The sequence below is a fragment of the Anoplopoma fimbria genome, chromosome 14 (assembly GCF_027596085.1).
Source record: "Anoplopoma fimbria isolate UVic2021 breed Golden Eagle Sablefish chromosome 14, Afim_UVic_2022, whole genome shotgun sequence".
Classification (NCBI taxonomy): domain Eukaryota; kingdom Metazoa; phylum Chordata; class Actinopteri; order Perciformes; family Anoplopomatidae; genus Anoplopoma; species Anoplopoma fimbria.
In genome coordinates, this window is record NC_072462.1 from 7903441 (window position 1) to 7930014 (window position 26574).

A 26574-nucleotide genomic window follows, 5' to 3' on the forward strand; every position below is an offset into this window, starting at 1 on the left:
GAAAAAAAGATAAAAAACAATAGTGCAATAGAAAAACAAAATTAAGATTAAGATAAAGAGCAATTTAAAATATTATATTTACAGAACTAATACATTTCAGGACAGGATCAAAGTGCGTTAGAGTCCAGGGGCCATTAGGCCTCGTCTCCTCTGGTTTTTACATTACATTACATTACAGTCATTTAGCAGACGCTTTTATCCAAAAGGACTTACAATCAGTAGTATATTACATATCATTCACCCATTCACACACACATCGATTGCCGAAGCTGGGTATCAAACTACCGACCCTCTGATTGGAGAACTACCTTGCTCTCCACTACGCCACAGCCGTCACAGACATAACTTCTACTTATTAATAGAGACCTACCAGAGAATCTCAGGCTGCGGTTCACAAGGGGTTAGTAAATCAGAAATATAGTCAGGCAACAATTCCATTCATGCCTTATTGGTAATTATTAAAATTCTGTATTGATTTGCAGATAAAAGAAAATTGAAATGTTATGAAGAAGCAGGATTGGACATGACAGCAACTTTTTACAATTTCGCTTAAGGTTTTAAGACCAGATCCCTGAGTAAGATGACATTTAATTTAATTTTATCCTGAGATAACCAGTTTTTATCTTCTGTGAGACGGACCTGTAGTTTGCTCATTTGCATGATGATACTTGAAGTAGACTTTAGAGTAATCTGTATAAAAATGAAAACTGATATGATGCTTTTGAAATATTTATCTAAAGGTAACATTTAGAATAATAATAATGAAGGACCAAGCACTGGTCCCTGTGGTACTCCATGCCAGAGGTGGTTGTGAAGGATGTAAAGTTCTCTACAGTCAAACAAAATGTATTTTCAGAGGGACAGGAATAAAACCTCAGCTCCTCTATATTATTTAGACAATCAAGATGAAGATCTTGTGAATCTGTATTTATTCTACATGCACAAAGGAGTCAGATTCCTCTTCTAAACAAACCGTCTTGCCTTGCCACATCTGAATGATGCTTTCCACACCTGTCTTTGTTTGCATCCACCTAAATATCAGCATAATGACTGGGGTGCCTTTGATTGAACCCAATTATTATGTATTGGATGCCTGTCCTCAGGAAGCCCTCCTGGATTATTGTTCTCTTTAATCTCCTGTATGAAACTGCAGCTGTCATCTGATAGGACCAGCTGCATGCTATCTATTCTTCAGTGCTGCTACTTGCGGCCTCCCAGTTTCAGAAAGCCATCTTTAGTAAGCAAATATTTGATAACTGAGGTCTAAGTTTTCTAGAGTTCTAGGTATCATATTACCATTGTTCCATCATTTCACTGTCTTCATCTCAGATTTTATTAATGACCTGCAATACATACGTGCACAACATTTGAATTATTATCGATCTATAAATCCCAATTGCTGTATATACTCTATATTGACATGTAAGCATATACTGTTCTTTGAGTGCTTCTCAAATTTGGGTCTGTGGCACTCTGCCAGGGGGTCTAATTTGCTATAAATTATATAATTGTGTTGTATCATTAATAAGTACATATCTACAGATGGGGACCATGTGCACCAATAAAACAAGCATATTGTGTCCATTGACCCCACCCATGTTTGCTTGGGCCGATAGAAACTTTGCTAATCTGTTATGAATCAGTCACTTCACTGCTACTGCTGCTGCTGCTTAGCTTGGCGTATTAGCCATCAAGCTAGCAGGTGATCATGGAGAAACAATTATAAAGCCCAAAAAGCTGAATTGAGAAGTTATGACGACAGTTCGAATTTGGTTAAACTGAGAGCTAAGAACATGGGAGAAAAAAATGTGTCATGTGTCTTCAGGGGCTAGTGAACCAAGCTATGAAGCCACCTAACCATCTGACCACAAAGCACCTGGAACATAAGAGCGAAACAAAGTGGTATCAACATGAATCCAATTGAAATTTGTATCTGTTCATCACTATCAATCAGGTCTGAAGTATTTAGGTTGAAGTGTTTTATAATACAAATAGTTCCAGAGGGTCATTGGAAAACTTTCTCCTGTTAGGGGTCACTAGCCCCAAAAACTTTAAGAACCCCTGCTTTGGCCATTTAATATTCATTCCTTCGCAATATTTGTTTTTGAGAAAACACTTGACTTGACAGAAATGGTATGTTGTTGGTCATTATTGTTTTTTCCCAATACACTCTTAGAAACAAAAGTGCTAACTAGAACCATATAGGGTGCTTCTTTTTCTTGGAGAACTCTTTTTGGTTCCAGATTGGTTCTAGAAACCTTAATGGCCGGGGGATGATGTGGGGCAGCGCAATCGACAACAATCTTGGTTCACAAGCACAGTTTATGGGGAGATGTGAGCTGAATTGTGAGCATTCCCTTTTAATACCCATGTTTTGAGAATCTTTGAAGAATTCTTTCTTCCAAAAGTAGATTTTGGAAGTTAAAGGTTCTTAATTGAGCAAATACTATGGGGTTCATCTTTATTTTTTACCTTTGCTTGTCCTTGTTTGGCATTTAGTGCAACCTAAAACCAGAATAAAATTATGTGTGTGTGTGTACACATACTAAGCCAATTAGGCTGGTTGTAATTCAGATTTGAGGAGTTCAAGCCTTGAAAGTTGGTTAACAGCAAACCACGGGGTAGCTCTGCTTTGTTTTCTATCACTACCCCTCTTGCTCTCACTCTCTCTCTCTCTCTCTCTCTCACACACACACACACACACACACACACACACACACACACACACACACACACACACACACACACACACACACACACACACACACACACAAAGCAGGCAAGTCATATCTGGTGTCAGTCAGCCCCTCCCTCTCAACACTGTCTCAACGTGTCCTGCAATAATTAACCAGCTGCTGCAGTGTGCTACACAAGCTCACCTACCACATGCACTGTACTCTGGACCTATGAACACACACACACACACACACACACACACATACACAGATACAAGATACGGGAACTCAAACGTGGAGTGAACCAGCTTCATTTATTTGGAGATTGAGAGACCAGGCCAGGTAGGAGTGAATACATGTTCGATCACTTTATTTCATTTTTCAGTTTGTTGATGTGAGCTTCACTGTGGAAGTACAGTGCTACTTTTAGATAAGATCAGCAATCATTAATGCAGAATTCACCTGTTTCTGTTTTTTTAAATCATTAATAACTTTTCATAATTTTGATTATTCGTATAATTTGTATTTCAACAAATTTTATGGGTCCGCTGCTCTTTTATTTCTTAAAAGTTACACTTATATATTTCCTAAAAATGACATGTGTTATAGTGAATCATTGTAACTAAATAATGCGAAAACAGGAACAGGAACCAGAGGATGTATAACAGCGGATAACAGAGGGTAGGTTTCAACGCAATATAATACCATTACTGCATATTCAGGTCAAAAATGTGGATGTGAGTGAGAAAGATCAAATGTCACACACTCCAATACTTTATAAAGGGAGTAATGAGTGCAATAAGAGAGAAGGATGTAGGCATAGAAAGGGGGAGTGCCTTACAGGAAGTCAATATTGGGAGAAACTACGTGTGTCATCATGGTGTAACTTGGCTTTTGTCCCTCTGGCTACGTTTGTGTTTTGTTTCTTTGGCTCACAGTTTTACAATATAATAAAAATCCCTGAACTTGTTTTGTGAGTTTCTTTGGTTTCCAGGCTTAGAGCAGTTGTCTTTGTTCTTTCAGCAACAGCAACAGTAGTCTTTTTAGCTCATTGTAAGTGTTGGATTTATGAACTCGAACATATTATTGGCTTTGCAGTATCAGTACCTCTCCTTTATTGTTGGCTCTCCTTTTGCATGTGATTTGCAAAAATCACACAAAGTTTTGATGTATTTGCTCCAGGGGGACCTTTAAAAACCTGCATGTTGAGGCTTGAAAGACACACAGTGGAGAGCTTTCAACAGTTTCAGTTAGTCATGAATCTTTGGACTAGTTACACCAAAATAACTGCCTGTACTTATTCTTCAACGAATAGAAACAAGTTTATCAAAAACATTTTTATGCACTAGATCACACTGTTTCCAGAATCCTTTGTCAAGTCTGTTCAGACACAAACATGTGCACCTGTGAGTCATTGTATACAACAATGATTTATAGATCAGGTGAGCCAGTGATGTGGTCTGTGGTCTTGCACCTGGCCACCTGTTTAGATTAAGAAAAAAAGAAAGGCAGGGTTTTTTTTTTATCATCATGAACAGACTGTCAAAATATTCCAATTGTTACAAGCCGTATTCAAGAAAGTAAGGTTAAGGATTTCCATCATGGCTCAGTCTCACGCACAACTCAGCGTTTATTATTGTATTTTGTAATATTAGGCCCACCTTCCTACACCATGCAGGAAATAAACATAACACCATTTAAATCTATTGATTAAAGGAAGGTTTTCTCACTTGGATTATGAATTAGAATAGAAACATATATAAATTTGCCAAGGTGAAACACATCAGTCATCATATACATTTCACATGTAATAACTTCGAGATAAGTAACACCTAAATAACACCATGGGAACATGTTGTTTTTGGACATTTCTAAATTCCCTACTTGACTTGATGTGAAAACATAAATATCACGTGTGCATTTTGAAAGAGATCAGCATGTCCATATTATTTTAAGATTGGTAATTATTTGGATCTTCTTACATTTTATAAACATTGCATGGAAAGTTTGCGCTGTCCCTTTTTTAAATTTGCTGGTGTGAAAGAGTTTGTCGCTCTGCACAAGAGTGAGCTGTCAGTCAGAGTGAACTGGGAGTGCTGGGGCTGCTGGTATGACAACTGCTGAATACCTGAGATATTTCTTCTTGCCAGCAAACAGGCTGAGACACAGAAAGAGAGAGAAAGAGAGAGAGAGAGAGAGAGAGAGAGAAAGAGAAATAAAGAGAGAGAAAGTGAGAGAGAGAGAGAGAGAGAGAGAGAGAGAGAGAGAGAGAGGGGGGGGGAAAAGACTGAAAGAAAGGAACAAATAGGACAAACTGCTGCTTTTCACAGTAACTCAGAAGAACGAGAAACAGAAGAGAGGTTTGCAAATAGAGAGACGCCACGTAGAAACTCCCAACAATCACTGCTCACAGGCCGAAGAATAAACAAATGGTTGACTCTGCTCTGTCATCACTGGTTACTGGGTGGAGTACTGTTATTAAATCGCTTGGGGACAGCACACAAAAAAAAGAAAGTGAAAGAGAAGGCACGGCAGGAGAGAGAGAGAGAGAGAGAGAGAGAGAGAGAGAGAGAGAGAGAGAGAGGTAAATATAACACACAAATTTCAGAGAGAGAGAGATATTTAAAGCACAGGGAGGAGAAGGACAGGGACAAAGGAGCAGAACTAAGAAGAGAGCTCTGATGTGCCATGCTAGAGAGGTAAGACTCTTATTATATCATTCATCTCCTAGTTTGATTCCTTGCTCCCTGATGTCATATGTAATGGCGGTCAGGTGGAAGCAACGTTCAACAAGTGGGCAGCCTCTAGTGTGTGTCTCCCGCTCCGAGCTCCAGATTTACATATCTTAACAGAAAGCTGCTGCTTTGAATGATTCGTTTTTTTTGTTATTTTATTTCCTCTCTGCAGTGACCAGAGATGAATGAGGCAGCTCTTCTCCCGGTGGTCCAGGCGGGGGACGAGAGGACACTAACCAGGTGAGAGGCTTTGAGTTTTGCAAATACAATGATGGTTGACTTTTATACTTTGTGGACTACAAAAACATCACGCTTGTGTGTTTGCTGCTCTGTGATGTGTCATGGTGGGTGTTTAGTCAGAATTAGAGTCAGCTTTATGGGCCATGTGCTCTTAGTGTACATACACAGAAATATACATGCATCTAAACACAATGACAACAAAGCTGAGGTAAACAACACATTTGACTGCTATAAACATTAGTCTACTATGCAGAGTTAGGACTTGGATTTTGACTCAAGTCGCACTTTAGTTGCACAAACACAGTGACTTCACAGTATCATAAGCTGTCATTCTTTGGAGAGCCAGCAGTATTATACAACATGGTTTTACTCTGTTGTTTTATAGAAAAAAGGTGTTGATTATTATTACATGCCTATACATATTAGCAATATTTCCCTGTTACCGTGAGTAACGTTAGTCTATATCAATTTTTTGTGGCAAAATACAGTTTTTTATTATAAAGGAAAGTTTTCAGTCCGTTTAAATTGATCATATATCCGTAGATAAATAATTTTTATAGATAAAGGAGTTATGATATAGAACATGTTTGAATTCCTTTTAGATATAGTTATTTCTTGTTCTAAGCAGACAGCATGCATTAAATGCATGAAATGATAACACGTTCACTATAACCATAAGAGACTTGAAACTTGACTTTGACTTGTCTCTCAAAGACTTGAGGCAGCTCTGGAAAAAATTAAGACACCACTCCAAATTTTGTTTTTCTCTACGTGTATGGCAGCCATTCCATTACAGTGTCTGTCGAATTCCAATACAAGCACACCTGATTCTACTTAATGAGGTACTGATTAGGTGATCACCTGAACCAAATCTTATTTAATGAAGAAAAGTATAAAAACCAGTGCTGTGGTCATCACTATCCTCTTGCAATAGGACCAGTTGGATGGCAGAAACAGTGCTAGTAGTACCTCAAAAGTAATTGGAATAAAAAAAGTGACTATTGACCATGCCAAAAGAGTTAAAAAGAAAAGTTTTGTGTGAGGAAAAGAAGGGTTCAATTCTGGGGATACAGTGAGCCTCAGGTTGCTTCCATCCTTAAAATTTCAAAGACGGCGGTTCATAAAAAAAAAGGTCAAGCAGCAGACATTAGGGACAACAAAGCTACAGACCGGCAGAGGACGAAAACGACTCTCCACTCACTGGGATGACCGCCAACTTATTCGAAAGTCACTCAACAACCGTAGGATGAAATCAAGTGACCTCCAAAAAGAATGGCAAATGGCAGCTGGGGTGAAGTGCACGGCGAGGACGGTTAGAAACAGGCTCCTAGGGGCAGGGCTGAAGTCGTGCAAAGCTAGAAAAAAGCCCTTCATCAACGAGAAGCAAAGAAGAGCCAGGCTGAGGTTTGCAAAAGACCATAAGGATTGGACCATAGAGGACTGGAGTAAGGTCATCTTCTCTGATGAGTCCACTTTTCAGCTTTGCCCAACACCTGGTCGTCTAATGGTTAGACAGAGACCTGGAGAGGCCTACAAGCCACAGTGTCTCGCACCTACTGTGAAATTTGGTGGAGGATCGGTGATGATCTGGGGGTGCTTCAGCAAGGCTGGAATTGGGCAGATTTGTCTTTGTGAAGGACGCATGAATCAAGCCCAGTACAAAGTTGTCCTGGAAGAAAACTTGCTTCCTTCTGCTCTGACAATGTTCCCCAACTCTGAGGAGTGGTTTTTCCAGCAGGACAATGCTTCATGCCACACAGCCAGGTCAGTGAAGGTGTGGATGAAGGACCACCAGATCAGGACTCTGTCATGGCCAGCCCAATCTCCAGACCTGAATCCCATTGAAAACCTCTGGAATGTGATCAAGAGGAAGATTGATGGTCACAAGCCATTAAACAAAGCCGAGCTGCTTGAATTTTTGCGCCAGGATTGGCATAAAGTCACCCAACAGCAATGTGAAAGACTGGTGGAGAGCATGCCAAGATGCATGAAAGCTGTGATTGTAAATTACATTACATTACATTACAGTCATTTAGCAGACGCCTTTATCCAAAGCGACTTACAATAAGTGTATTCAACATGGGTATTCAAGAGAACTACTAGTCACCAGAAGTCATAAGTGCATCTCCTTTCTTAAACAAGCATCTAAGAGCATAAACCAGAGCAAAAGTACAGTGCAGAAACACACTAATACGAATACTATAAGTGCTGAGCGGAAGGCTCAGGGTAGTACTTCTTGCAGTTTTCAGCCTGCACTGAAAGATGGGCAGCGACTCTGCTGTCCTGACGTCAGTGGGGAGTTCATTCCACCACTGTGGGGCCAGGACAGAAAAAAGCTGTGACCAGGTCGATCGGCTGCAGGGACCTCTGAGCGACGGGGCAACCCGTCGCCCCGAGGCAGCGGGGGTGTAGGGCTTGACCATGGCCTGGAGATAGGAAGGAGCTGTTCCTTTCACTGCCCTGTATGCTAGCACCAGAGTCTTAAACTGGATGTGAGCTCTTACAGGGAGCCAGTGTAGAGAACGGAGAAGGGAAGTTGTGTGGGAGAACTTGGGGCGATTGAACACTAGACGAGCTGCAGCTTTCTGGACGAGCTCCAGGGGTCTGATGGCCGACGCCGGGGCTCCGGCAAGTAGTGAGTTGCAGTATTCCAGGCGGGAGATGACAAGAGCCTGGATGAGCACCTGCGCCATCTCGTCAGTGAGGAAGGGGTGAATCGTCCTGATGTTGTAGAGGAGGAATCTGCAGGAGCGTGTGACCGATGCAATGTTTGCTGAGAGCGACAGTTGGTCGTCCAGGGTCACACCCAGATTCCTCACATTCCGAGTTGGCGTCACCACGGTATCATCAATGTGGATGGACAGGTCTCGGTGCGGGCAACCCTTCCCCGGGAGGAACAGTAGCTCGGTTTTGTCCAGGTTGAGCTTCAGGTGGTGTGTTGCCATCCACTTCGAGATGTCAGCCAAGCACGCAGCAATGCGTGCCTCCACTTGAGTGTCACCAGGGGGAAATGACAAGACCAGTTTGGTGTCATCGGCATAACAATGGTAAGAGAAGTCATGCGAGCGAATAACAGAAACCAGAAATGTTGTGTAGAGCGAGAAGAGAAGGGGGCCCAGAACTGAACCTTGTGGCACCCCCGTGGTCAGCATGCGTGGTTCCGACACGGCCCCCCTCCATGTCACCTGGTAGGATCGACCTGTCAGGTAGGATGCAAACAGGGAAAGTGCAGAGCCTGAGACGCCCATCCCATCGAGGGTGGAGAGGAGGATCTGGTGGTTCACCGTGTCAAACGCCGCTGACAGGTCCAGGAGAATCAGGACAGAGGAGAGAGAGTTCGCTCTCGCAGCGCGAAGTGACTCTGTCACCGCAAGGAGGCCGTCTCTGACGAGTGATCCACCTTGAACCCGGACTGGTGGGGGTCCAAGAGGTTGTTCTGGTGGAGATAGGAAGACAGTTGGTTAAAGACAGCACGTTCAAGTGTTTTGGATAGAAAGGGTAAATCAAGGTTATTCCACCAAATATTGATTTCTGAACTCTTCCTAAGTTAAAACATTAGTATTGTGTTGTTTAAAAATGAATATGAACTTGTTTTCAAGTTTTGACAATATTTTTATTTGAAATTTGGGAGAAATGTTGTCAGTAGTTTATAGATTAAAACAAAAATTTAAATTTTACTCAAACACATACCAATAAATAGTAAAACCAGAGAAACTGATAATTTTGAAGTGGTCTCTTAATTTTTTCCAGAGCTGTATATACAGTAAGACAATATTGCAATGGTGTACCACTGTATACTGCATGGTCAAATTTAGATAAGAGAGTGACGATATTTACAAGTTAAACAGTGTGTATTTAAACTATGAGTGTATCATTTCCCTGTACAGTGGATGTCGGCGTTATTTACACTTCTGGATGGATGTTTCTGTGCGTTGCGTTCATTTCAGAGCAGAGTTTCTCTCCCTGCTGAACACCTACAACTGCTTCCTGAAGGACCACACTCAACTGCACCTCAGTTACTCTCAGGTGTGTTATAATTATTTTTCAAACATTTTATGCTGTTGACCAGAATTCATATTTTCTCCCGGTAAGCCTTTTTTATTGACCTTAGGCATTTGTCAGGACTTTGCAGCCAGTCACAGCTGTGGAGGTTGACCATGGGAAAAAGTCTACACACGTCTTATTTCTCTAATTTATCAGCTTTTACATGGCTACTTTTTTTATTTTGGGTCATAACGTGGTGTGTTAATTAAATGTATGACTGTGATTACACACCATGCAGGTGTCTGTGGCTCTGTCTCTGTAACAGGGTGTTGATGGAGAGGTGGTGGTGGAGGGCTTCCTGAATATCTCCTGGGGAGTACGCAGACCCATCAGGCTGAAAATACAGGACGACAAACAGACGCTCCCCTTCGCTCCTCTGACCTCACCTGACCCCATCAGTCCAGTCAGCCCCATCGGGGATAAGAGGTATATTGGCATTAGAAAAAGAGAAATACTAGTCATCTGGGACATTCTTATACCAAAAAATCTTTTTTGCTGGATGGTATCATCAATGTTTGCTCCGAGTAAGACAAATACACAAATAATATGGGCCTAACAATTCTAGGATGAGAAGGATTAAAGGATGTAAAACTTCATTGAGGTTTCTACAAGAAGGTGAACGTTTTCTTGTCATTCTCTGTCTCTCTCTGTAGGGGTATGTCACGGTGGGGAGAATACATTGACCTTCACCAAATAGACGAGATGAGTGAGACACCGCAGGACACAGTAGTTACCAAACCTTTACCAGGTTAACCTTATTTCCTCTCATATCCCATAATGTAATTTTCAACAATGTCATCTCAAAGCAGCAGCGGCGGAAAAAGTATGTTCTTTTACTTTAGTAAAAATACCACAGTTGTTGAAATACACATGTAATAGTCCTGCATTTAAATTTTTGCTCAAAGGTGGGGTTAATTTTACTGTTTATTATACAGCAAAATATAACAATTCATCATAATTTATGAATTGATAACATTTTGTATTAATGATATGAATCTGCAAAGTTACCAGTAACTGAAGTTATTAAATAAATGTATTCTACCACTGCTTTAAAAGCATTAAATTGCAGCATATCAATACAAAATGATTTTAAGGACATAAAATCCTGTTTGAAAACAATTTATACATGGTAATCAAACTTCATTGTTAGTTTTATTATTCATAGAAAAAAAAACCCAATTTATTTCTCTGTTTCGTTGCGCAAATGCAATACAAGAAAATAGTTTGAAACGTCGGTGTTCACAACAAATAAATATGAGACATTTTATTTGTGTGCACTTCTAAAGGCCCTGCTGTCTATGAGACGACCACGCTGCGTCCTGCGAGGCAGAAGAACTCCGAGATGGAAGCGGAGTCAAACCTGTTTCGTTGCATGAGTGACGCCTCATTGGTCAAGAGGAGGAGGGGCAGAGGGAAGTCTGCAGCGCAAAGAGAGAAAGAGAGACAACATCGCTTTTCTATCAATGGACACTTCTATAACTATAAGGTAGGTTTCTTTGGAATGCCATTTAAGTCAAATTTAAATAAGAATATATTATCAACACATCAGCATCACCCCCACCTCTAAACAGTGGTGGAGCAAGCTCTCAGATCCATAAGCTAAAGTACTAATTGAGTAAAAATACTCCGTTATAAGTAAAAGTCTTACATTCAAAATCATTCTCATAAGTAGAAGTGCAGAAATATTATCAGTAAAAGGTCCTTAAAGTATCAAACTAAAAGTATTCGGCAGTAAAATAATAGATTATCATTTATCACAATAGAACCTCTCAGAATTATCTTGTGACCTTTTTGGAGAGGTCCAACACTTAAACTGGTAACCACTGCCAGACTAACTGACTAAATGTAAAGTAGTTAAAAGTAACTCCACCTCCAGCAGCTACAACAGTTAAAAAAAAATACAATCTAATAATGGCATATAGGCTATATCAGTCATAGGAGGCAATTCACTACACAGAAGTACTTTTACCTTTTTTACCTTTTACCTACTTCTGTACTTTTACTCAAGTACAATTTTGAATACATCATTTGTAATGTAGTTTTTTCTTCTTTATTGTTGAATAGGTGCTTTTACTTGAAAATTAAAGGCTCTTAATACTTCCTCCACCACTACAAAGAGGGCAAAGCAATCTTAAATCTCAAATTATAATTTGGTTACAAAATTGAAAGGGTGTCTTTCTGTAAAAACCAACACTGATTTCTCTGAGACAGCTTACCTTACGTTAGAAAGGAATATATACCTAAAAGTCTTTCTCATGAACAATAAGTGATTCATTAAAAAATTGCACCGTGATTGTTGTCAATTATTTATTTATATTTCTTTCTAATTAAAAACCCTTTAACGCATCAGTAATTTGTCTGGACATATTGGATTCGGGCACACAAAAATAATAATGTGTATTAAGTTAAATTCATTTTTTATATTTCTTTAAGCGTGAAAATATGTGAACTTAATCAAGATATTTTCATTTCAGCCTTTCTTTATGATTTCTATCCATTCTATTTTAATTTTACTGCCTTTCTGCCTTATATTTCTAATTTAAAGATGTTCCTCAGATATTTAAAATTAAATTCAAAATGTTTATTGTACAAATTATGAGAGTGGGAGGAAACCGGAGCACCCGGAGTAAACCCACACCGACAGAGGTAGAAACTCTGCGGCTATTTGCCCACTGCAGCTGCTGTTGTGCTGCTTTATGTGATGAATGTGATTAAAGTGAGCGCAGCAAAACCCCCAATGAAAGCAAGGACCTGGAGCAGATCTTTCCACCAACAGCGGGAGGAATCCTTCTTCGCAAGCTGAGCAGACAGCTCTGTGATGTGGGCCTGCAAAGACTGGACGATGGCTGCGTCCACAACTGCATCCTCTGATGTCATTAGAGACTCCAGCAGCTTCTTACCGCAAAACTTCTTCTGCAGGTCTTTAAGTACGGCCTTGCACACTTTCTTGGTGCTCTTGAAATCAGCGCAGAAGCCTTTGGTGATAGTGAGTCCCTCCATGGTCTGCTTTACCAGTCATTTTGTGTGGGGGACCCACTCCTCCTGGCTGCGGTTCTGGAGAGCGTGACACTCTTACTGTCAGAAGGGAGACAAACAACCGGAGCTGGTCCTCACCTCCTGCCTCTGTGCTAGTTTCAGATGCAGTAGGATGGGCAGACTCCATGGGTGTTTGAGGTCGGTCCATGCTGACTTCAGAGATGTTTTTCTTCTCTTGGAGCGTCTCTGGTTTATCTTACTCAGATTGAATACTTTTTTGTGGTTCTTCTTTAGTTTTTTTCGTGCGATACCTACTTCAGTACTCTTCAGTCGTTCAGTGGTCTGTGCAGTGAGATCTGTTCCCAAATGTGCTAAGTTATATGTTTGTGTATGTTATACATTAAAGGCTCATAGAACATTATAATCTTAGCTTTGTCGGCGTCATCATTCTAGAATTTTAGAATGTGATGTCACACACACACACACACACACACACACACACACACACACACACACACACACACACACACACACACACACACACACACACACACACACACATCTAACAGATGGGAAATAAAAAGAGCTGTGAAATAAATGTTGCATTAGGAATTTAAAGTCTCCTAAATAAAAGAGGTCATTTGAAAATTGGCTTTTTTTATAAAAAAGATTTTTTTTAAATATATTTATTTATATATTTATTGCATCATTAATTTATTCCAGGATTAATTTCATATATGTATTTATTGATGTATTTATCTATTTAAAATGGACGGGAGGTTTATGCCCGACATGACTTTTTTTCTAATTTAATCTAATCATCTTCTTTCTTTCATCATTAAGCTCAACCCTCCCCTCCCTTTCCATGTAACACATATGTCTCTCTTGTTACCTCACTTACATCAGAACTGTAGCTCACAGTCTCTCCTTGTCTCCTACAGACGTCGATCTTCACTCCATCCTTTGGCACTCCAACTAAAGTTCGTATCTCCAGCAGGATGACCACAAACCAGGTCATCGAACAGCTGCTAAAAAAGTTCAAGGTGAGCTTTTGTTGACATTCAAACTGCACTTGAAGTCACAGTGATTTTAATCCGAAGTATGAATTAAGCACTGAATTGTTTTACATCTAGTTTAAACTGACTTAAATGGACCCTGTCATTAGTAGAATTGAACCTTGTTTTTCATGTGTGATATTGATTTAACTGTTTATGATATTAAAAATAACACTTTGCATTCATAATTTGGAAAAAAAAAAGCCTTGTGGTTGTTTAATCATTCATCTTGCAGTTTATTTAGTTCTGTCCAAAATGTCGTCACTTCGACATTTTATCCTAACAGACATTTGTGTGAAATTGTCACGATCAGCATATGAATTATTGAGTTATGGCCCAAAACGTGTTTTGTGAGGTCACAGTGACCTTGACCTTTGACCGTAAAGTTCTATAAGTTCATCATTGAGACCAACTGGAAGTTTGGGCCAAATTTTAAGAATTTCGCTCAAGGCGCTTCTCAGACATCGCGTTCACAACAATGGGATGGACCTCAGGTCACAGAGACCTTGACCTCCAAAATGTCATCAGTTCCCTCCTGAGTCAAACTGGACGTTTGTGCCAAATTTGAAGAAAATCTTCTCCAGGCATCCCATGCCACAGTTATTGTCAGCTCAGACGCATAAAAACATTATTATATTATCATTATAAATCATCAAGACAACCCAGAAATATAGGTTGTGAATTTATGTGATCTATTAAATAAAAATAATCTAATAAAAATTACTTATAGAACCAGAACAGGGATTTACGATAGACATTTACATACTTGTCTTGTATTTTCATCCTACAGATAGAGAACGATCCCCAGGAGTTTGCTCTGTACTGCGTTCACCAGAGCGGAGGTACGGTTTGTACCACGGTAAATTAAATACTGTACTTGGTTAACGATCACTTTGCTGATGTTGTTGTGTGTCCATGTTTTGTCCAGAAAAGAGGAAGCTCAGTGACAGAGACCATCCCCTGTGGGAGCGCTTCCTACAGGGACCCTCTGATGACATCATGAAGATCTTTTTGATCGACATGGACGAAGAGGAAGTCAGCAATGATGTGAGTGTTATAGCCCCGCCTCCCGAGGGGCTTATTTAGGGACCAGACCAAATCAATCAAGGCATAGCTCTACCCAGTGCAGCTTCTCTCTATCTAATGTCGATATTTGTCTGGACTTGGTGCCACTCCCTCACGACATTCTCCTGTGCCATTGATCTTACAGGCATGCAACCATTTAAATGAATTAGTCAATTTCAAATTTTCTGGCCACATGAATGTGAAGTGTATTGGGATTAATAGCGTGTTTGAAGAAACTTATACATGACAATTCTTCTGGGCAGAGTAATCGAAAATGAGTAAAGAAATGGCCTGTTTAACTTGAATTTAACCTCTAGTGAGGTTAACACATTTTTAAATGTCAGAGAAAAAGTTGATTACTTGTATTTAGTATTTTAATAGTTGTTTAGAGTCATACAAAATATTAAAGCTACTCAGCTATTGAACTTGAAAGTAACAGTTATACCATTTTCTGTTTTTGCTCGAGCTAGGAATACGGATTGTTCCTTTCTCCAAGTTATTTTAGCAGCAAAGGACAAGATGGGGATTCAAAACAAACTGAGGATTCTGTAACGCAGTTGGGCTTAAAATTAACAACGAAACAAAAGTATGGAAAACGCGTAACTTCTAAATAACTCAACTACACTTTGGGACACGAACAGCGGTCTCGTACGTCGCTCATGTGTTTGTTTTGTCCCCCTCTCTCCATGTCAGCACACTCTGAACATTTTCTCTAATCGTCTAATAATGAAGCGGATTTACATTGAGGTTACTTTAAAGCCCAGTGTGTCTCAGTCATTGACTAGTGCATCGGTGTCAGATGCAAATACAGACATCCCTCTAGGTGGGGATACCTATCGTTATTTGTATCTATTTATAACAGTCAGTGTGCAGTTTGCCAAGAAAGCAAATACAGACAACTTTACAGATACAATTACCTTTATTCTGTTGCTCTCTCCTCTTCTCTCCTCCACTCCCCTCTCAGGTAGCCCAGTATCTGAACTTGGAGCTTCCCATCCTGGAGCACGTTCTTCTGAAACTCAAAGAGGAGGAGAGCAGAGTGATACAGAGAGTCATCAGCAAGTCAGTATATCTTCCCATGCACCTGAATACTTCCTTAATAAATTACATTAGATTTCGTAAGAATTGACATCTACAGAGTCATAAGGAAATGTTACAGTGCATTAAATTAGAGATAGTGAAATCTGGTTTGGGACATGTAAATCACAATATGAAACAACAACATCTTCATACATGAGCTTCAAGGTGCAACAACCAATCACTCACTTCACTACATTAACTACTTCTGCATGACATAGATGTTAATAGACTATATTCATTTTATTGTGTTTGAAGACAAAAACCCTTGTAGTAACACTTCTATGGCAGACGATGGCGCCATTATTTCACAGTAAATGACCGTTTAGTGATTTGCAGCTCTCTTATGGTGTTTGTATGTATGTTTTGTGTGTGTGTGTGTGTGTGTGGGGGGTGTGTGTGTCAGGTACCACCAGCAGCATAGACTCCTATCCCACATGCTGACCTGTAAGATGTCACCTCACATTGAGACCAGTGTCTGACAACTGATGATCTGAATCACCGACACAAGACCCGTCAGTCATCACAGCGCCACTATAAGGACCAACGAGTAGCTGTCCAACATCCAACATCTTTAACTTTATAAACAAGTTTAAAGATGAAAACATTTGGATCTGAAACACTAAGATGAATTTTTTAAAGAAAACCGCAGCTACCTGACATACTGATAAAATAAATGGCTCTGTTTCAAGTCTTACAAACTGGGTCACTAATTTTATTTTTATTCATCATGTGATTTTTTTTTACCATGAATTGGTTTTTTTTTATCTGTAAAATAAGAACAAGAGATGTTGTTGTAAATAATTGTAAATCACTGTTGTTTGTTAATAAATAATATTTGTGGGACCAGCATGACCGCCTATGTGTTCTGCTTTCTGTCTGTGGAGTATGGATATAAGTTAGTTATAATCAGCAAAATTATCTATATAGACATACACAAATGTATGCAATTGATTATTGCAGTTTGAAACAAAGACTGCCAACATGTTTAGGTTCATGACAAATAAATAAAAATAGGATTGAATAAAGAAATTTATATTTAATGTTTTTTACTTTTATTTCGAATAGAAAGTGCAAATCATTCTTGAATTTCATCCTTTGAGATGCATGATTTGGTCATGACGACAGAACTTCTTATCCCTCCCTCTAGCCTTTACATTATTCTCACTTCCCCCAGATTAATATCTGCCATCCCTCTCTGTCCACCATCTGTCCCGAGTGTTTTACCAACTTTCCACACCCACCTGAGGTTGAGTCTGAAATGTGACGCCAATGCAGAAGTGCCTTAAACTTTCATTCTTTCTAATGGCCATCAGGGGGCGGCTCTTTTAGTTGTAAAATAAGTCAGACTGTATAAAAGTCTATGAGAAAATGACTCTACTTGTCATTTGATTTATTACCTCAGTAAACATTGTAAACCCTTTCATAGTATGTTTTCACTTCATGAAAGTGCATTGTAAAAGTTTTGTTCGCATAAAAAATCGTATTTATTGTTTTGTTGTACTAAGCTCCACCCTCTTATGTAATTTGATTCCATAAAACCAATATGGCGTCAGTAAAAAAACGAGATGACGAAGGCCAACATGCTGAGCTAATTTGACCCTAACTGGTTTGTCCCTGAGATAGCCATTGAGACCAAACATCTACTAGCAGAGCCTCACTGAGGGGCCAGAGGTCTCCTAACTAACTGCAGCCAAACATTGATACCAGATAGAAAAACAGATACGTCAGGCTGAGTGTTGGAGGGAACTCATCTAAAAGGATTCATAAGACATGTAAACTATTTCCATTTGACCAAATGGAGCAGCCAAACATTCAAAAGTTGTGTTTGTGTGAAACTGCTTACAAGTGGAAAACACATGTAATAGTTAAATAATGGTTTGGTGCAGAGTGAGCAGTGGAGCCTGGGCTGTTTAGTGGCAAAGACTTTTCTAAACGCCTGCCAGCCCACCAGATAGCCTCCTATTACCCAGCACTGAGTCTGATTTTCCTCTGTCATGATGAATGACCCAATGAGAATTAATGGTAACTGGTTGTTCTATTAAAAGGATACAGTTTCCATGCAATGTCCGCCAAGAAGCCCAAACTATGGTTAGCTTTTAAGAAATGGAGAGTGTGTGGCAGGGCAGGGCTTTATGGTGTGGTTGGGTGGAGGAGATCAACAGATGTTGGGTGGGTGAGCCCCATCTCAAAAGACAGATTGGCCTCTATGCTGGTCCATTCATTTTTACTTTTACTGAAATACTAGATAAAAGCATTACATTTCTCTTTGTCAACTGGGCTTTGATGAAGGAGATTTATTAGGAAAAATAATCTTCTCCGGTTCAGTTGGTTAACTTACTTTTTAAAATGAGCATATCGTGCAATTAATGTTATCAAATTAGACAAACAAAACTGGGAAAAGCTGAGTTTTCCATTCAAGGGATTTGAAACCTTTGGGTGTAGACGAGTATATTGTGTACTGTTTAAATTTATCTTTGTGTCCATAGTGGACAGATAAGGTCTTTTGTCACTGTGTCAACATGTTAGACAAATTACTTGTTGGAAATTCTTTAGGAGGAATAACCCCTTGATCTAGTTTAGAACGGGGTTCTCCTTTAGTAAAGAGAGCAGCTTGACCTTGTAGATCTAATGCATTAAGAGCTCTTTTGGATTCAGAAATCAGTCACGCTCAAATGTGTATATAAATATATATATATATATATATATATATATATATATATATATATATATATATATAAATGGGCATACCCATTTCACATAGGAGTTGTATATCTTACAAAGCCTCTGGTCTGGCTGCTCATTGAAACGTTTGTAAAGGACTCAATGTATTGCATTTTCAGTAAGCCTGTTTGCATTCCTCTCCATGCCGGCTGTTTAAAAGCAAGACCTAAATCTTTGTGGTCAGGCTTCTCCATCTGAGCGTTCTCCGACGTGAGGAAGTTGAACCTGGATCTTTTCTCTGCTGTCCTGGCCCTGCTGCTGGGCTTTTCAGCTCAAAACGATTAACTGGTGAGACACGACAAATACATCATCTCTCTGTGACTATTTTACTGGTTTTCTAATGTTTAAATTCTAAAAGTAAGTGATTAAAAAAATGATTTGATAAAGTTATAGCATCTTGACAAGTTTCAGATTCCTCCAAGCTGCCAGAGTCGTAAGCTCAAGGAAAACAATGACCTCAACTCATTCTCACCTATTTTAAGAGAAAAATCCTAAATCTCCATTTATGGCCTCATAAACCCATGGACCCACTTTAGTGATTCTAACAAACACCAGGGACTTACAATGCAACATCTCCCAAAAATCTGCTTATCGCAAAGTGTGTTTTTTCAGTCTCCAGTAATGCATGTGTGATAGTCTAATATTTAACAATGGGAGAAAGACGTAAGACATTGGATGGCCAACAAACCACACAATAAGCACATTAAACATTAAACACATGCGCCAGGGCATTAAACTAATGTATAAAAGTCAAAACATATTATATTTTTCACTTATGTCTTACTCCAGGCATCAGCCACAATCTGGTAGAAAGGAGACGTCGCTCTTTTGAAGAAGAGGAATGCCATGAAATCCTGGAGCAGCTACTGCTAGTGGCAAAAATCCTACAGTGGACTTGTTGAAGTTCCCTGCAGCTTCAGTGACTACTTCTGTAAGGGCTTAGGAAATCATTCATGACAATTACAACTAATGCAAGTTTGATTTAATTACGGATTATGACGATTATGATCTATTTACGATTTGTGACCATTTTCCATTTTGCTTTAACTTGATTTTTCCTTTTTTTTCTTTGCAAAATCTTAAAACAAAATAGAAACAAACGCTTTCTTTATATTAAAGTGTTTGTTTGGTATTCTGATGTCAGACAATCTCGTTTTCACTGCAGACGACAATAAAGAAGCCTCAATTTAGAAAGCTATGGACACTTTTCACAAGAAAACCTGCATCTGCTTCCTTCCTCATCATGGCCAGTCTGACTGCCTCAGCATTGAGAGTGAACTTGGGTGAGTGCAGGGGTGAGGTAGATGTGACGGTCAGTTAACTGAACTCTACAGCACAGTCAGGATTCCAACATGCTGTCCTTCCTGCTGTACTGTAGGTGCTGGTCTACGATCAGCAGAGATGGAGGGCGACAGGTGGATTCTCTGTCTGTTTCTCTGACGGCTGCCTCCATCATGGGGTCATTCAGCACGAGCTCCTCCATGTACTCGGCTTCCACCATGAGCACACTAGGAGCGACGGGGACCAGTATGTTAGGATCAACTGGGAAAATGTCCCAGGAGGTGAGCTCTACGTCCCAATGCTGCTGGAACAGGGGCACTGCTGTTGGTTATCCAATTTGATTTATTTTCTCAATCCACCTTGAAAGTAGGTGAGGTTCTTCCAGAAATGTTTTACTGTCAGAAAAGTGCCTTCAACTTCAACAAAATGGAAACCAACAACTTGAACACACCATATGACTATTCCTCTGTTATGTATTACAGAAGGTAACATCCCTTTATGTCATTATTGTACTATTGCTAGCAAGATATTTAAGTTGTGTATTGCTCATTATACATATTGGCCATTTGGAGGCAGTGCAACATGGACATATTAGCTAAATTACATTAAATGTACTGTAAAAATAATTATGTGCACAGGTGGCGATGAAAAAAGAAACCATTTTTTATGGACAAAGATATTATTTAGAAGGACAGATTTTCATTATTTATTTATCCATTTTTCCCCCTAGGACTGCCTTCACATTATTGTTTGGAGCAGAAACCATAACTCCTGTTGCAGATTCGTCTGTGCCAATCGGGCAGAGGGATGACACGTCTGATATTGATATCCTCAGGATCAATAGGTTATACCAATGCAGTGAGTATAGAAATCCTTAAGTTACAACACAGTCTAATCCTGTATAACATTATAATGCATTTCTTTTTAAATATTTCAGCTTGACTGAATATCATGTACCCATGTCATTTCAGAAAATATGTAGTTGTATTTTTTTTATTGTCACTTCTGAGTGATTATGGAAGAATAAAAAGGCTTGTATTATAGGAACAGATATATATTTAGATGAACGTAGCCTGGTTCTTTGTTATGACTGATCATTCTTTTCAGATATTTGAAAGAAAATCGAAACATCTCTGCTTTCACAAGATATCTCCAAAACATCATAACGAGCAGCAATGTGTGTAATCAAATTATTGATTCATGAATGAAACAATCACAGCAGTTAAATACCAAATTTAGAAATCCACATGTTCTTTAGCTCTTGCCTTAAACACCCTCAATCGTGATTGCTTGTTTAAATCCCCCAATAAGTAATCATTTTAGTTTTAGTATACAAAACAAAAATAAGACATTATCAAGCCACAAACCTCAAAGAATTATAACAAAAGTCAACTTTTACAAACGAATTTTATTAAGACCGTGATGTGTCTTTGTTACAAACCACACATTCAGCACTAAAAATCAGCTGCAAAATATTTAAAACCCATCAATATTATATCAAAATGCAATAAGGTATTCAAAGTTATAGAGCCAAACTTCAAAAAAAGCTAAGCAAATAAAAAGTTAAACCTTTTCCACAATTTTCCTGCAATTGGATGCCTGCAGCTCATGTTTGTTGTTGCGGGGGTTGTACGCCACCTCAAAGTAGCACTTCAGATGCTGCGGAGAGGGAAACAACAATAACCATGACATAGGCTTTGGGAACTCTCGTAAACCTGACTGTAAAAGACAATATGGAATAACCTGTTTTTGTATTATGAAAGAATAAAGGACATAAATGCATGAGTGAAAATGTTCTGTGTAATGCATGGAGCTAAAGTCTGATGTATTGCTTTACAGTTGCCTTTACTAAACCTTCAAATCAGTTTGAAAAATAATCATTGCTGAGTTGAACATCATTTTATAAACACATACAATTGCACACTTGAAACAAAACGTACCTTTTTCTCAAGACTGCAGCTGTTCAGGTCATGGTTTTCTTTCTTAAGACACTTGGTTTTTCCCAGGACCGCATCAATTTTAAAGTTGATCTTATTTGTCACCTAGAAGATGAGTGGATAGGGAGCCGAACTATTAGATGGTGGTGACATGTTGTGTTGCATTCCAGTTCCTTTGTTTCTGAAAAATGAAACTAACCTGTGCCTGAGCGCCGGAGATGGAGACCAGCTTGAACATCTTCTTGCTCTTGGAGTGAGTGTTGTACATCGTCACAGCATACTGAGTCGCCTCCTGAACCTCAGCCGACTCCAGACTCTTTTCAAACCAGCCGCCCAGCAGATGCGCTTTTTCTATGAGGGAATTCCACATAGACACAAGGTCAATTTCACACGGTTGCATGGTTACTGATGGGACAACTAATCAACTGGCCTTTACTCTATGTTCTCGGTAATACAAACAGACTATTAAAGTGGCATAGCACAATGCACTGAAATGCAGACATTGACACTTTCTCACTCCCAACTTGTCAAATACCCACACTTGGTCAGTGCCCCTCTGCATCTGATAACTCCGTATGGAAACACCCTTAAGTATCTGTATGCCTTGCACCAGGCTTTCCAATCTAAACCCATCTGCATCATTATAAGACGTTCAGAGCATCTGACATAGTGCCAGGAGTGAGAAAGTCCATACAGGGCAGGTAGGAGTGGATGTGTTAAACAAAACACAGGACTTTAACCCAGGTGACCGCTTTTCATGTACCGTCTAAAACCAAGTATATGTTGACTTATTTTGTCACGTCAGTCGCTAATCATTCGGTAAACATGTGAGTCATTAAGTCACTCTGTAATCAAGGTAGTTGCTAGAAATTCGGTCGTCATGAGGGTCACTAGTCACTTGAAAGTCACATGAGTTGCAAGTAACCTGGTAGTCACGCGAGACACTAGTCACTCGGTAGTCAAGCGAGTTGCTAATCACTCGGTAGTCACCTGAGTTGCTAGTCACTTGGTAGTCACGCAAGTTGCTAATCACTCTGTTATCACGTGAGTCACCTGTCACTCGGTGGTCACGTGAGTTGCTATTCACCTGGTAGTCAAGTGAGCAGCTAGCCACGCAGTAGAGGGTTACCTAGAGTGTCAGAGTTTGAGCTAAGGGCCACTGACCAAGCGTTGGTATTTGATGTGTTGTGAATGAGAACGTGTTGCACTTAGTTATACACTTACAAATGTCCACCCATACACATGCACTCATACACTGACTCCAATGGCACAATCAGTCAGTGTTATGTTTCTGTGTGTAGCCTTTGGGGTTTTTATGCTCCATCATCCTGAAAATTTGCTGTTTCAGTCCAGAACATCAGTCAAGGACTTGGAAACGTTAAGACAACTAAACGCTGGATTCAGCCAGTTTTACTCTAACCCTGCCAAACCATCTTCACTACACTGCCAAACCAAGCCTCAATCATCAGGCCAAGAATATTAAGCAGGTTTTCTCAAGGAAAGAGAAGGAAGGGAATTTAGATATAGTCATTACAGCTTCTGTACCTTGGGTGGCCCACTCAATGAAATTGATGATGGTTTGGTTTTTGTTTTACACAGTGTTTAGCCACACCAATAGCAGTGTAGCTCTAGGGCTGATAATGTCGGTGGGTCGGTCCACCACTGTGATCCAGACTGAAATATCTTAACTGCTATTGGATAGATTGACAGCAAATTCAGCACACCCGTTGATTTTCCACAGAGGGTGAATACACTGATTTCCCTGATCCCTTGGCTGTTCCTTCATGAGACTGACATTTTAGTTTTTTATTGAATATTTTGTCAGCATTTGGAAGAAATACCATAGAATTGGGGTACTTTGGCCTGATTTTCCCTCCAAAGACCGGTCAAATTTCTCTCTTACTAAGTGAAATATATTAATCTACAGTACTGGATGGACTGGCAACATTTTTTTACAGACATTAATGTTTCCCAGACAATGTATCCAAGCTACTTCGGTGGTCCCCTGACATTTTCTCTGGCCCAACCAGGAGGCTGACTTTTGTAATCTGGAGTTAAATTTCACAAAAACAACTGATAGCCATTCAATTTGGTACAGATATTCATTTCAGCCTTGACTTCTAATTTGAGTGATTATGCCCTTTTTATCTAGTTCAACATTTTAATTTAATTCTATTTCAAAATGGTTAGCATGCTCACATGCTGAACTAAGATGGTGTACATGATGAATATTGTACCTGCTAAATTGAAACATTTTATCATCTCCACTGTGAGCAGGTTAGCATGCTGATGTCACCATGCTGATGTCACCATGGTCAATGTATTCTTTCTCATGCAGATAATTTGTGCCATCCTGTTATATTATGATGGCATTTCAGTTTTCAGCTTAAGTAACTAAGCATTGATTGAAATTCCTGTTTTTTGCTGTCATCTAACTTGCTGCATGTTCCATCCCCACCCTTTCAAGCACACTGGCTCATTATGCATTGTAGTCCAACAATACATAGAAGTCAGGGTGTGTTCAGAGGTGCAACAGATCACACCGAACATTGCACATTGTTTACCAGACATGAGGAAGACAACAGACTTTTCTATCTACTGTGGTCAATGATTTTTCCTCCATATCAGGCTTAATGTGAGTTTCTTTGAAGGCACAGTATGTAATGCCAGAATAAAAGTTATGTAGAATCAACCGTTACACTATTTTTTCCAATGTGTATGTAAATTGAATGACCAACACAGTCACAAAATAAATTAAAACCAATCATGCGTCACTCTAATAATATAGTCTATATAGTTTTGATGTTACATTGTGATGTCTACTGTACCTACAGTAATCTTACATTAAAAAAAAAAAAAAAAAAAAAATATATATATATATATATATATATATATATATATATACACACCATTTATATATAAATTAAACAATTGAGTATGTATGTTTATCCTGATGAGCATTTACAGTAAACACCATGTACAAATCTGAACCAACCAGAATGTTTCTCTGCTCAGTAAAAAACATTTCACTAATAGAAGCCATTCTGCCAAGTTAAATAGCATCCGACCAATTTTCTCTGACTGCTATCCAAACCAAACCCTCTGACTCACTGTACCCAACCAGACAGCAGTACATTCACTGTCTACTGACTGAGGACATGAATGCACAAGTTACTGTGTTTGTGTCACAAATGTTTTGTTCGACTGGTTTCTACATTGCTGGTTGTGACTCAAATGTTGCACACAGTGGCTCTACTATTCTTTCACTCAAGCTGTTCAACTGTGCGTACATAGTACAAAGTTATTTTGTTTTTTTGTATTATTATTCACTACTCTCGAACTGCACTAACTAACGTGGTATGTAACGAAGCTCAACCACACTTGGATACATTTCCTTTTTGCAGTGTTCGTGCTTCACTTGGCTTGACTAGGCTTTTTAATTTAACTTGTTTTTAACCACATCTGACCTTTTTCATCTACACACAGGAATCTGGGCAATAAGTCTTTTTTTTGTATTGTTTTTGAGAACTGTTCTGACAACAGATTTTAAATAAGCACAACAAAGAAAAGAGTCAACATTTTGCTTTCCTAGCCTTTCATCTGATTGACATCTTAATATCAATTAAGGTCACCAATATGAGACACATCTGGATCACAAGAAGAGAGGTGGGAATATGAAGTTTTAAAAGCAAGGTAATATCATCAGGACAGTAGAAGAAAGTACAGCGATGCTTTTAATACAACTATCCTTTTTAGAAAAGCTGTTGCCATGAGTCTATTTCTTATTCTTTTATGCAAAGACTCTTGTTGACTACTCTTTGAAGGGAAATCAAGCTTTTAAAGTCAACATGAGCCCAGAGTAGGCCACTTTATTCTCTACCTTATAATATTATTTTGCCTCTCTGTCACATTCAGTTCCCATTATTGCCCTTCTTATCCATATCAGCACGTACTTGTTGTGACGACTTCCTCCACAGGCTGCTCTGCCAAACACAGCTGGATGGCTGACAGACATATCACCACTGCCAACGGGAGGGACATCTTGACGTATCGATCACCACCAAACCGTGCTGGACTCTTCACAAGGGGAGGACTGACCTGAAAAGAACGGATCCCCACAAAGAACAAGGCTTCAGATGAGCAGGACACTACACTTGATCTGAGCCACTTGCCAACTCAACTCGCAAACAACCTACAGTCTGGTCCACAGAGAAAACAGTACAAAAAAAAAAGTAGACATTGAAGATTATATTTCAAACATAGACAACTTTAAAAATACAGCACGAAAACGAGAAAGTGCAAAAATTTACAGATATAGAAAAGGCTACAGAGAGAAAAAAATAACAACTCTACCTTTTTGTTAATGAAAAAAATATGACTTGAGCTAGTGAATGCTGGAGCGACGCTGAGCCAGACTGAGAGGAATAATGCCAGTGAAGGAGAGAGAAAGAGAGGAGGGTGTCGTCAGTGAATGGACGCAGCTGTTCAGCATTTAAGCTCTGGTATGTTTAAAGAACCAGTGAAGACCACTCCCACCCGCTGCCCGGCAATGACGTCATGCAGGGATTTAACAAGCATCAGCGGCTTTGGTGTGTGTTTGTGTTTGTGCGTGTGTGTGTGTGTGTGTGAGACTAGGTGGGGATAGGTGTCAGTCGTGTGCCATAGTGTGTGTGTGTGTGTGTGTGTGTGTGTGTGTGTGTGTGTGTGTGTGTGTGTGTGTGTGTGTGTGTGTGTGTGTGTGTGTGTGTGTGTGTGTGTGTGTGTG

General features: G+C 39.5%; 2 protein-coding genes and 1 pseudogene across 3 annotated transcripts; 2 read left to right on the forward strand and 1 right to left on the reverse strand.

The window, feature by feature from the left end:
- The first annotated feature begins 2943 nt into the window (after positions 1 to 2943).
- rassf6 (Ras association domain family member 6) lies at positions 2944 to 16718 on the forward strand. 2 transcript variants are annotated; one of them, XM_054612170.1, is made up of 11 exons: positions 2944 to 3017; positions 5583 to 5650; positions 9598 to 9676; positions 9960 to 10120; positions 10348 to 10442; positions 10981 to 11180; positions 13612 to 13713; positions 14516 to 14567; positions 14654 to 14772; positions 15755 to 15852; positions 16274 to 16712. In XM_054612170.1, exons 2-11 carry the CDS (start codon positions 5592 to 5594, stop codon positions 16347 to 16349), a joined length of 1041 nt encoding a protein of 346 aa, XP_054468145.1. In that variant the 5' UTR covers positions 2944 to 3017; positions 5583 to 5591; the 3' UTR covers positions 16350 to 16712. The 2 variants fall into 2 exon arrangements, with proteins under 2 accessions (XP_054468145.1, XP_054468144.1); XM_054612169.1 differs by lacking the exon at positions 2944 to 3017 and adding an exon at positions 4976 to 5374 and having other exon boundaries at positions 16274 to 16718.
- Positions 16719 to 19788: 3070 nt separating this feature from the next.
- Positions 19789 to 20750, forward strand: LOC129102767 (hatching enzyme 1.2-like; annotated as a pseudogene).
- Positions 20751 to 21299: 549 nt separating this feature from the next.
- Positions 21300 to 26271, reverse strand: si:busm1-57f23.1 (uncharacterized protein LOC368621 homolog). The gene is made up of 5 exons (XM_054613126.1): positions 26163 to 26271; positions 25763 to 25907; positions 22009 to 22160; positions 21813 to 21914; positions 21300 to 21531 (listed from the first exon to the last, which is right to left on the reverse strand). Exons 2-5 carry the CDS (start codon positions 25848 to 25850, stop codon positions 21436 to 21438), a joined length of 438 nt encoding a protein of 145 aa, XP_054469101.1. The 5' UTR covers positions 25851 to 25907; positions 26163 to 26271; the 3' UTR covers positions 21300 to 21435.
- Positions 26272 to 26574: the final 303 nt, after the last annotated feature.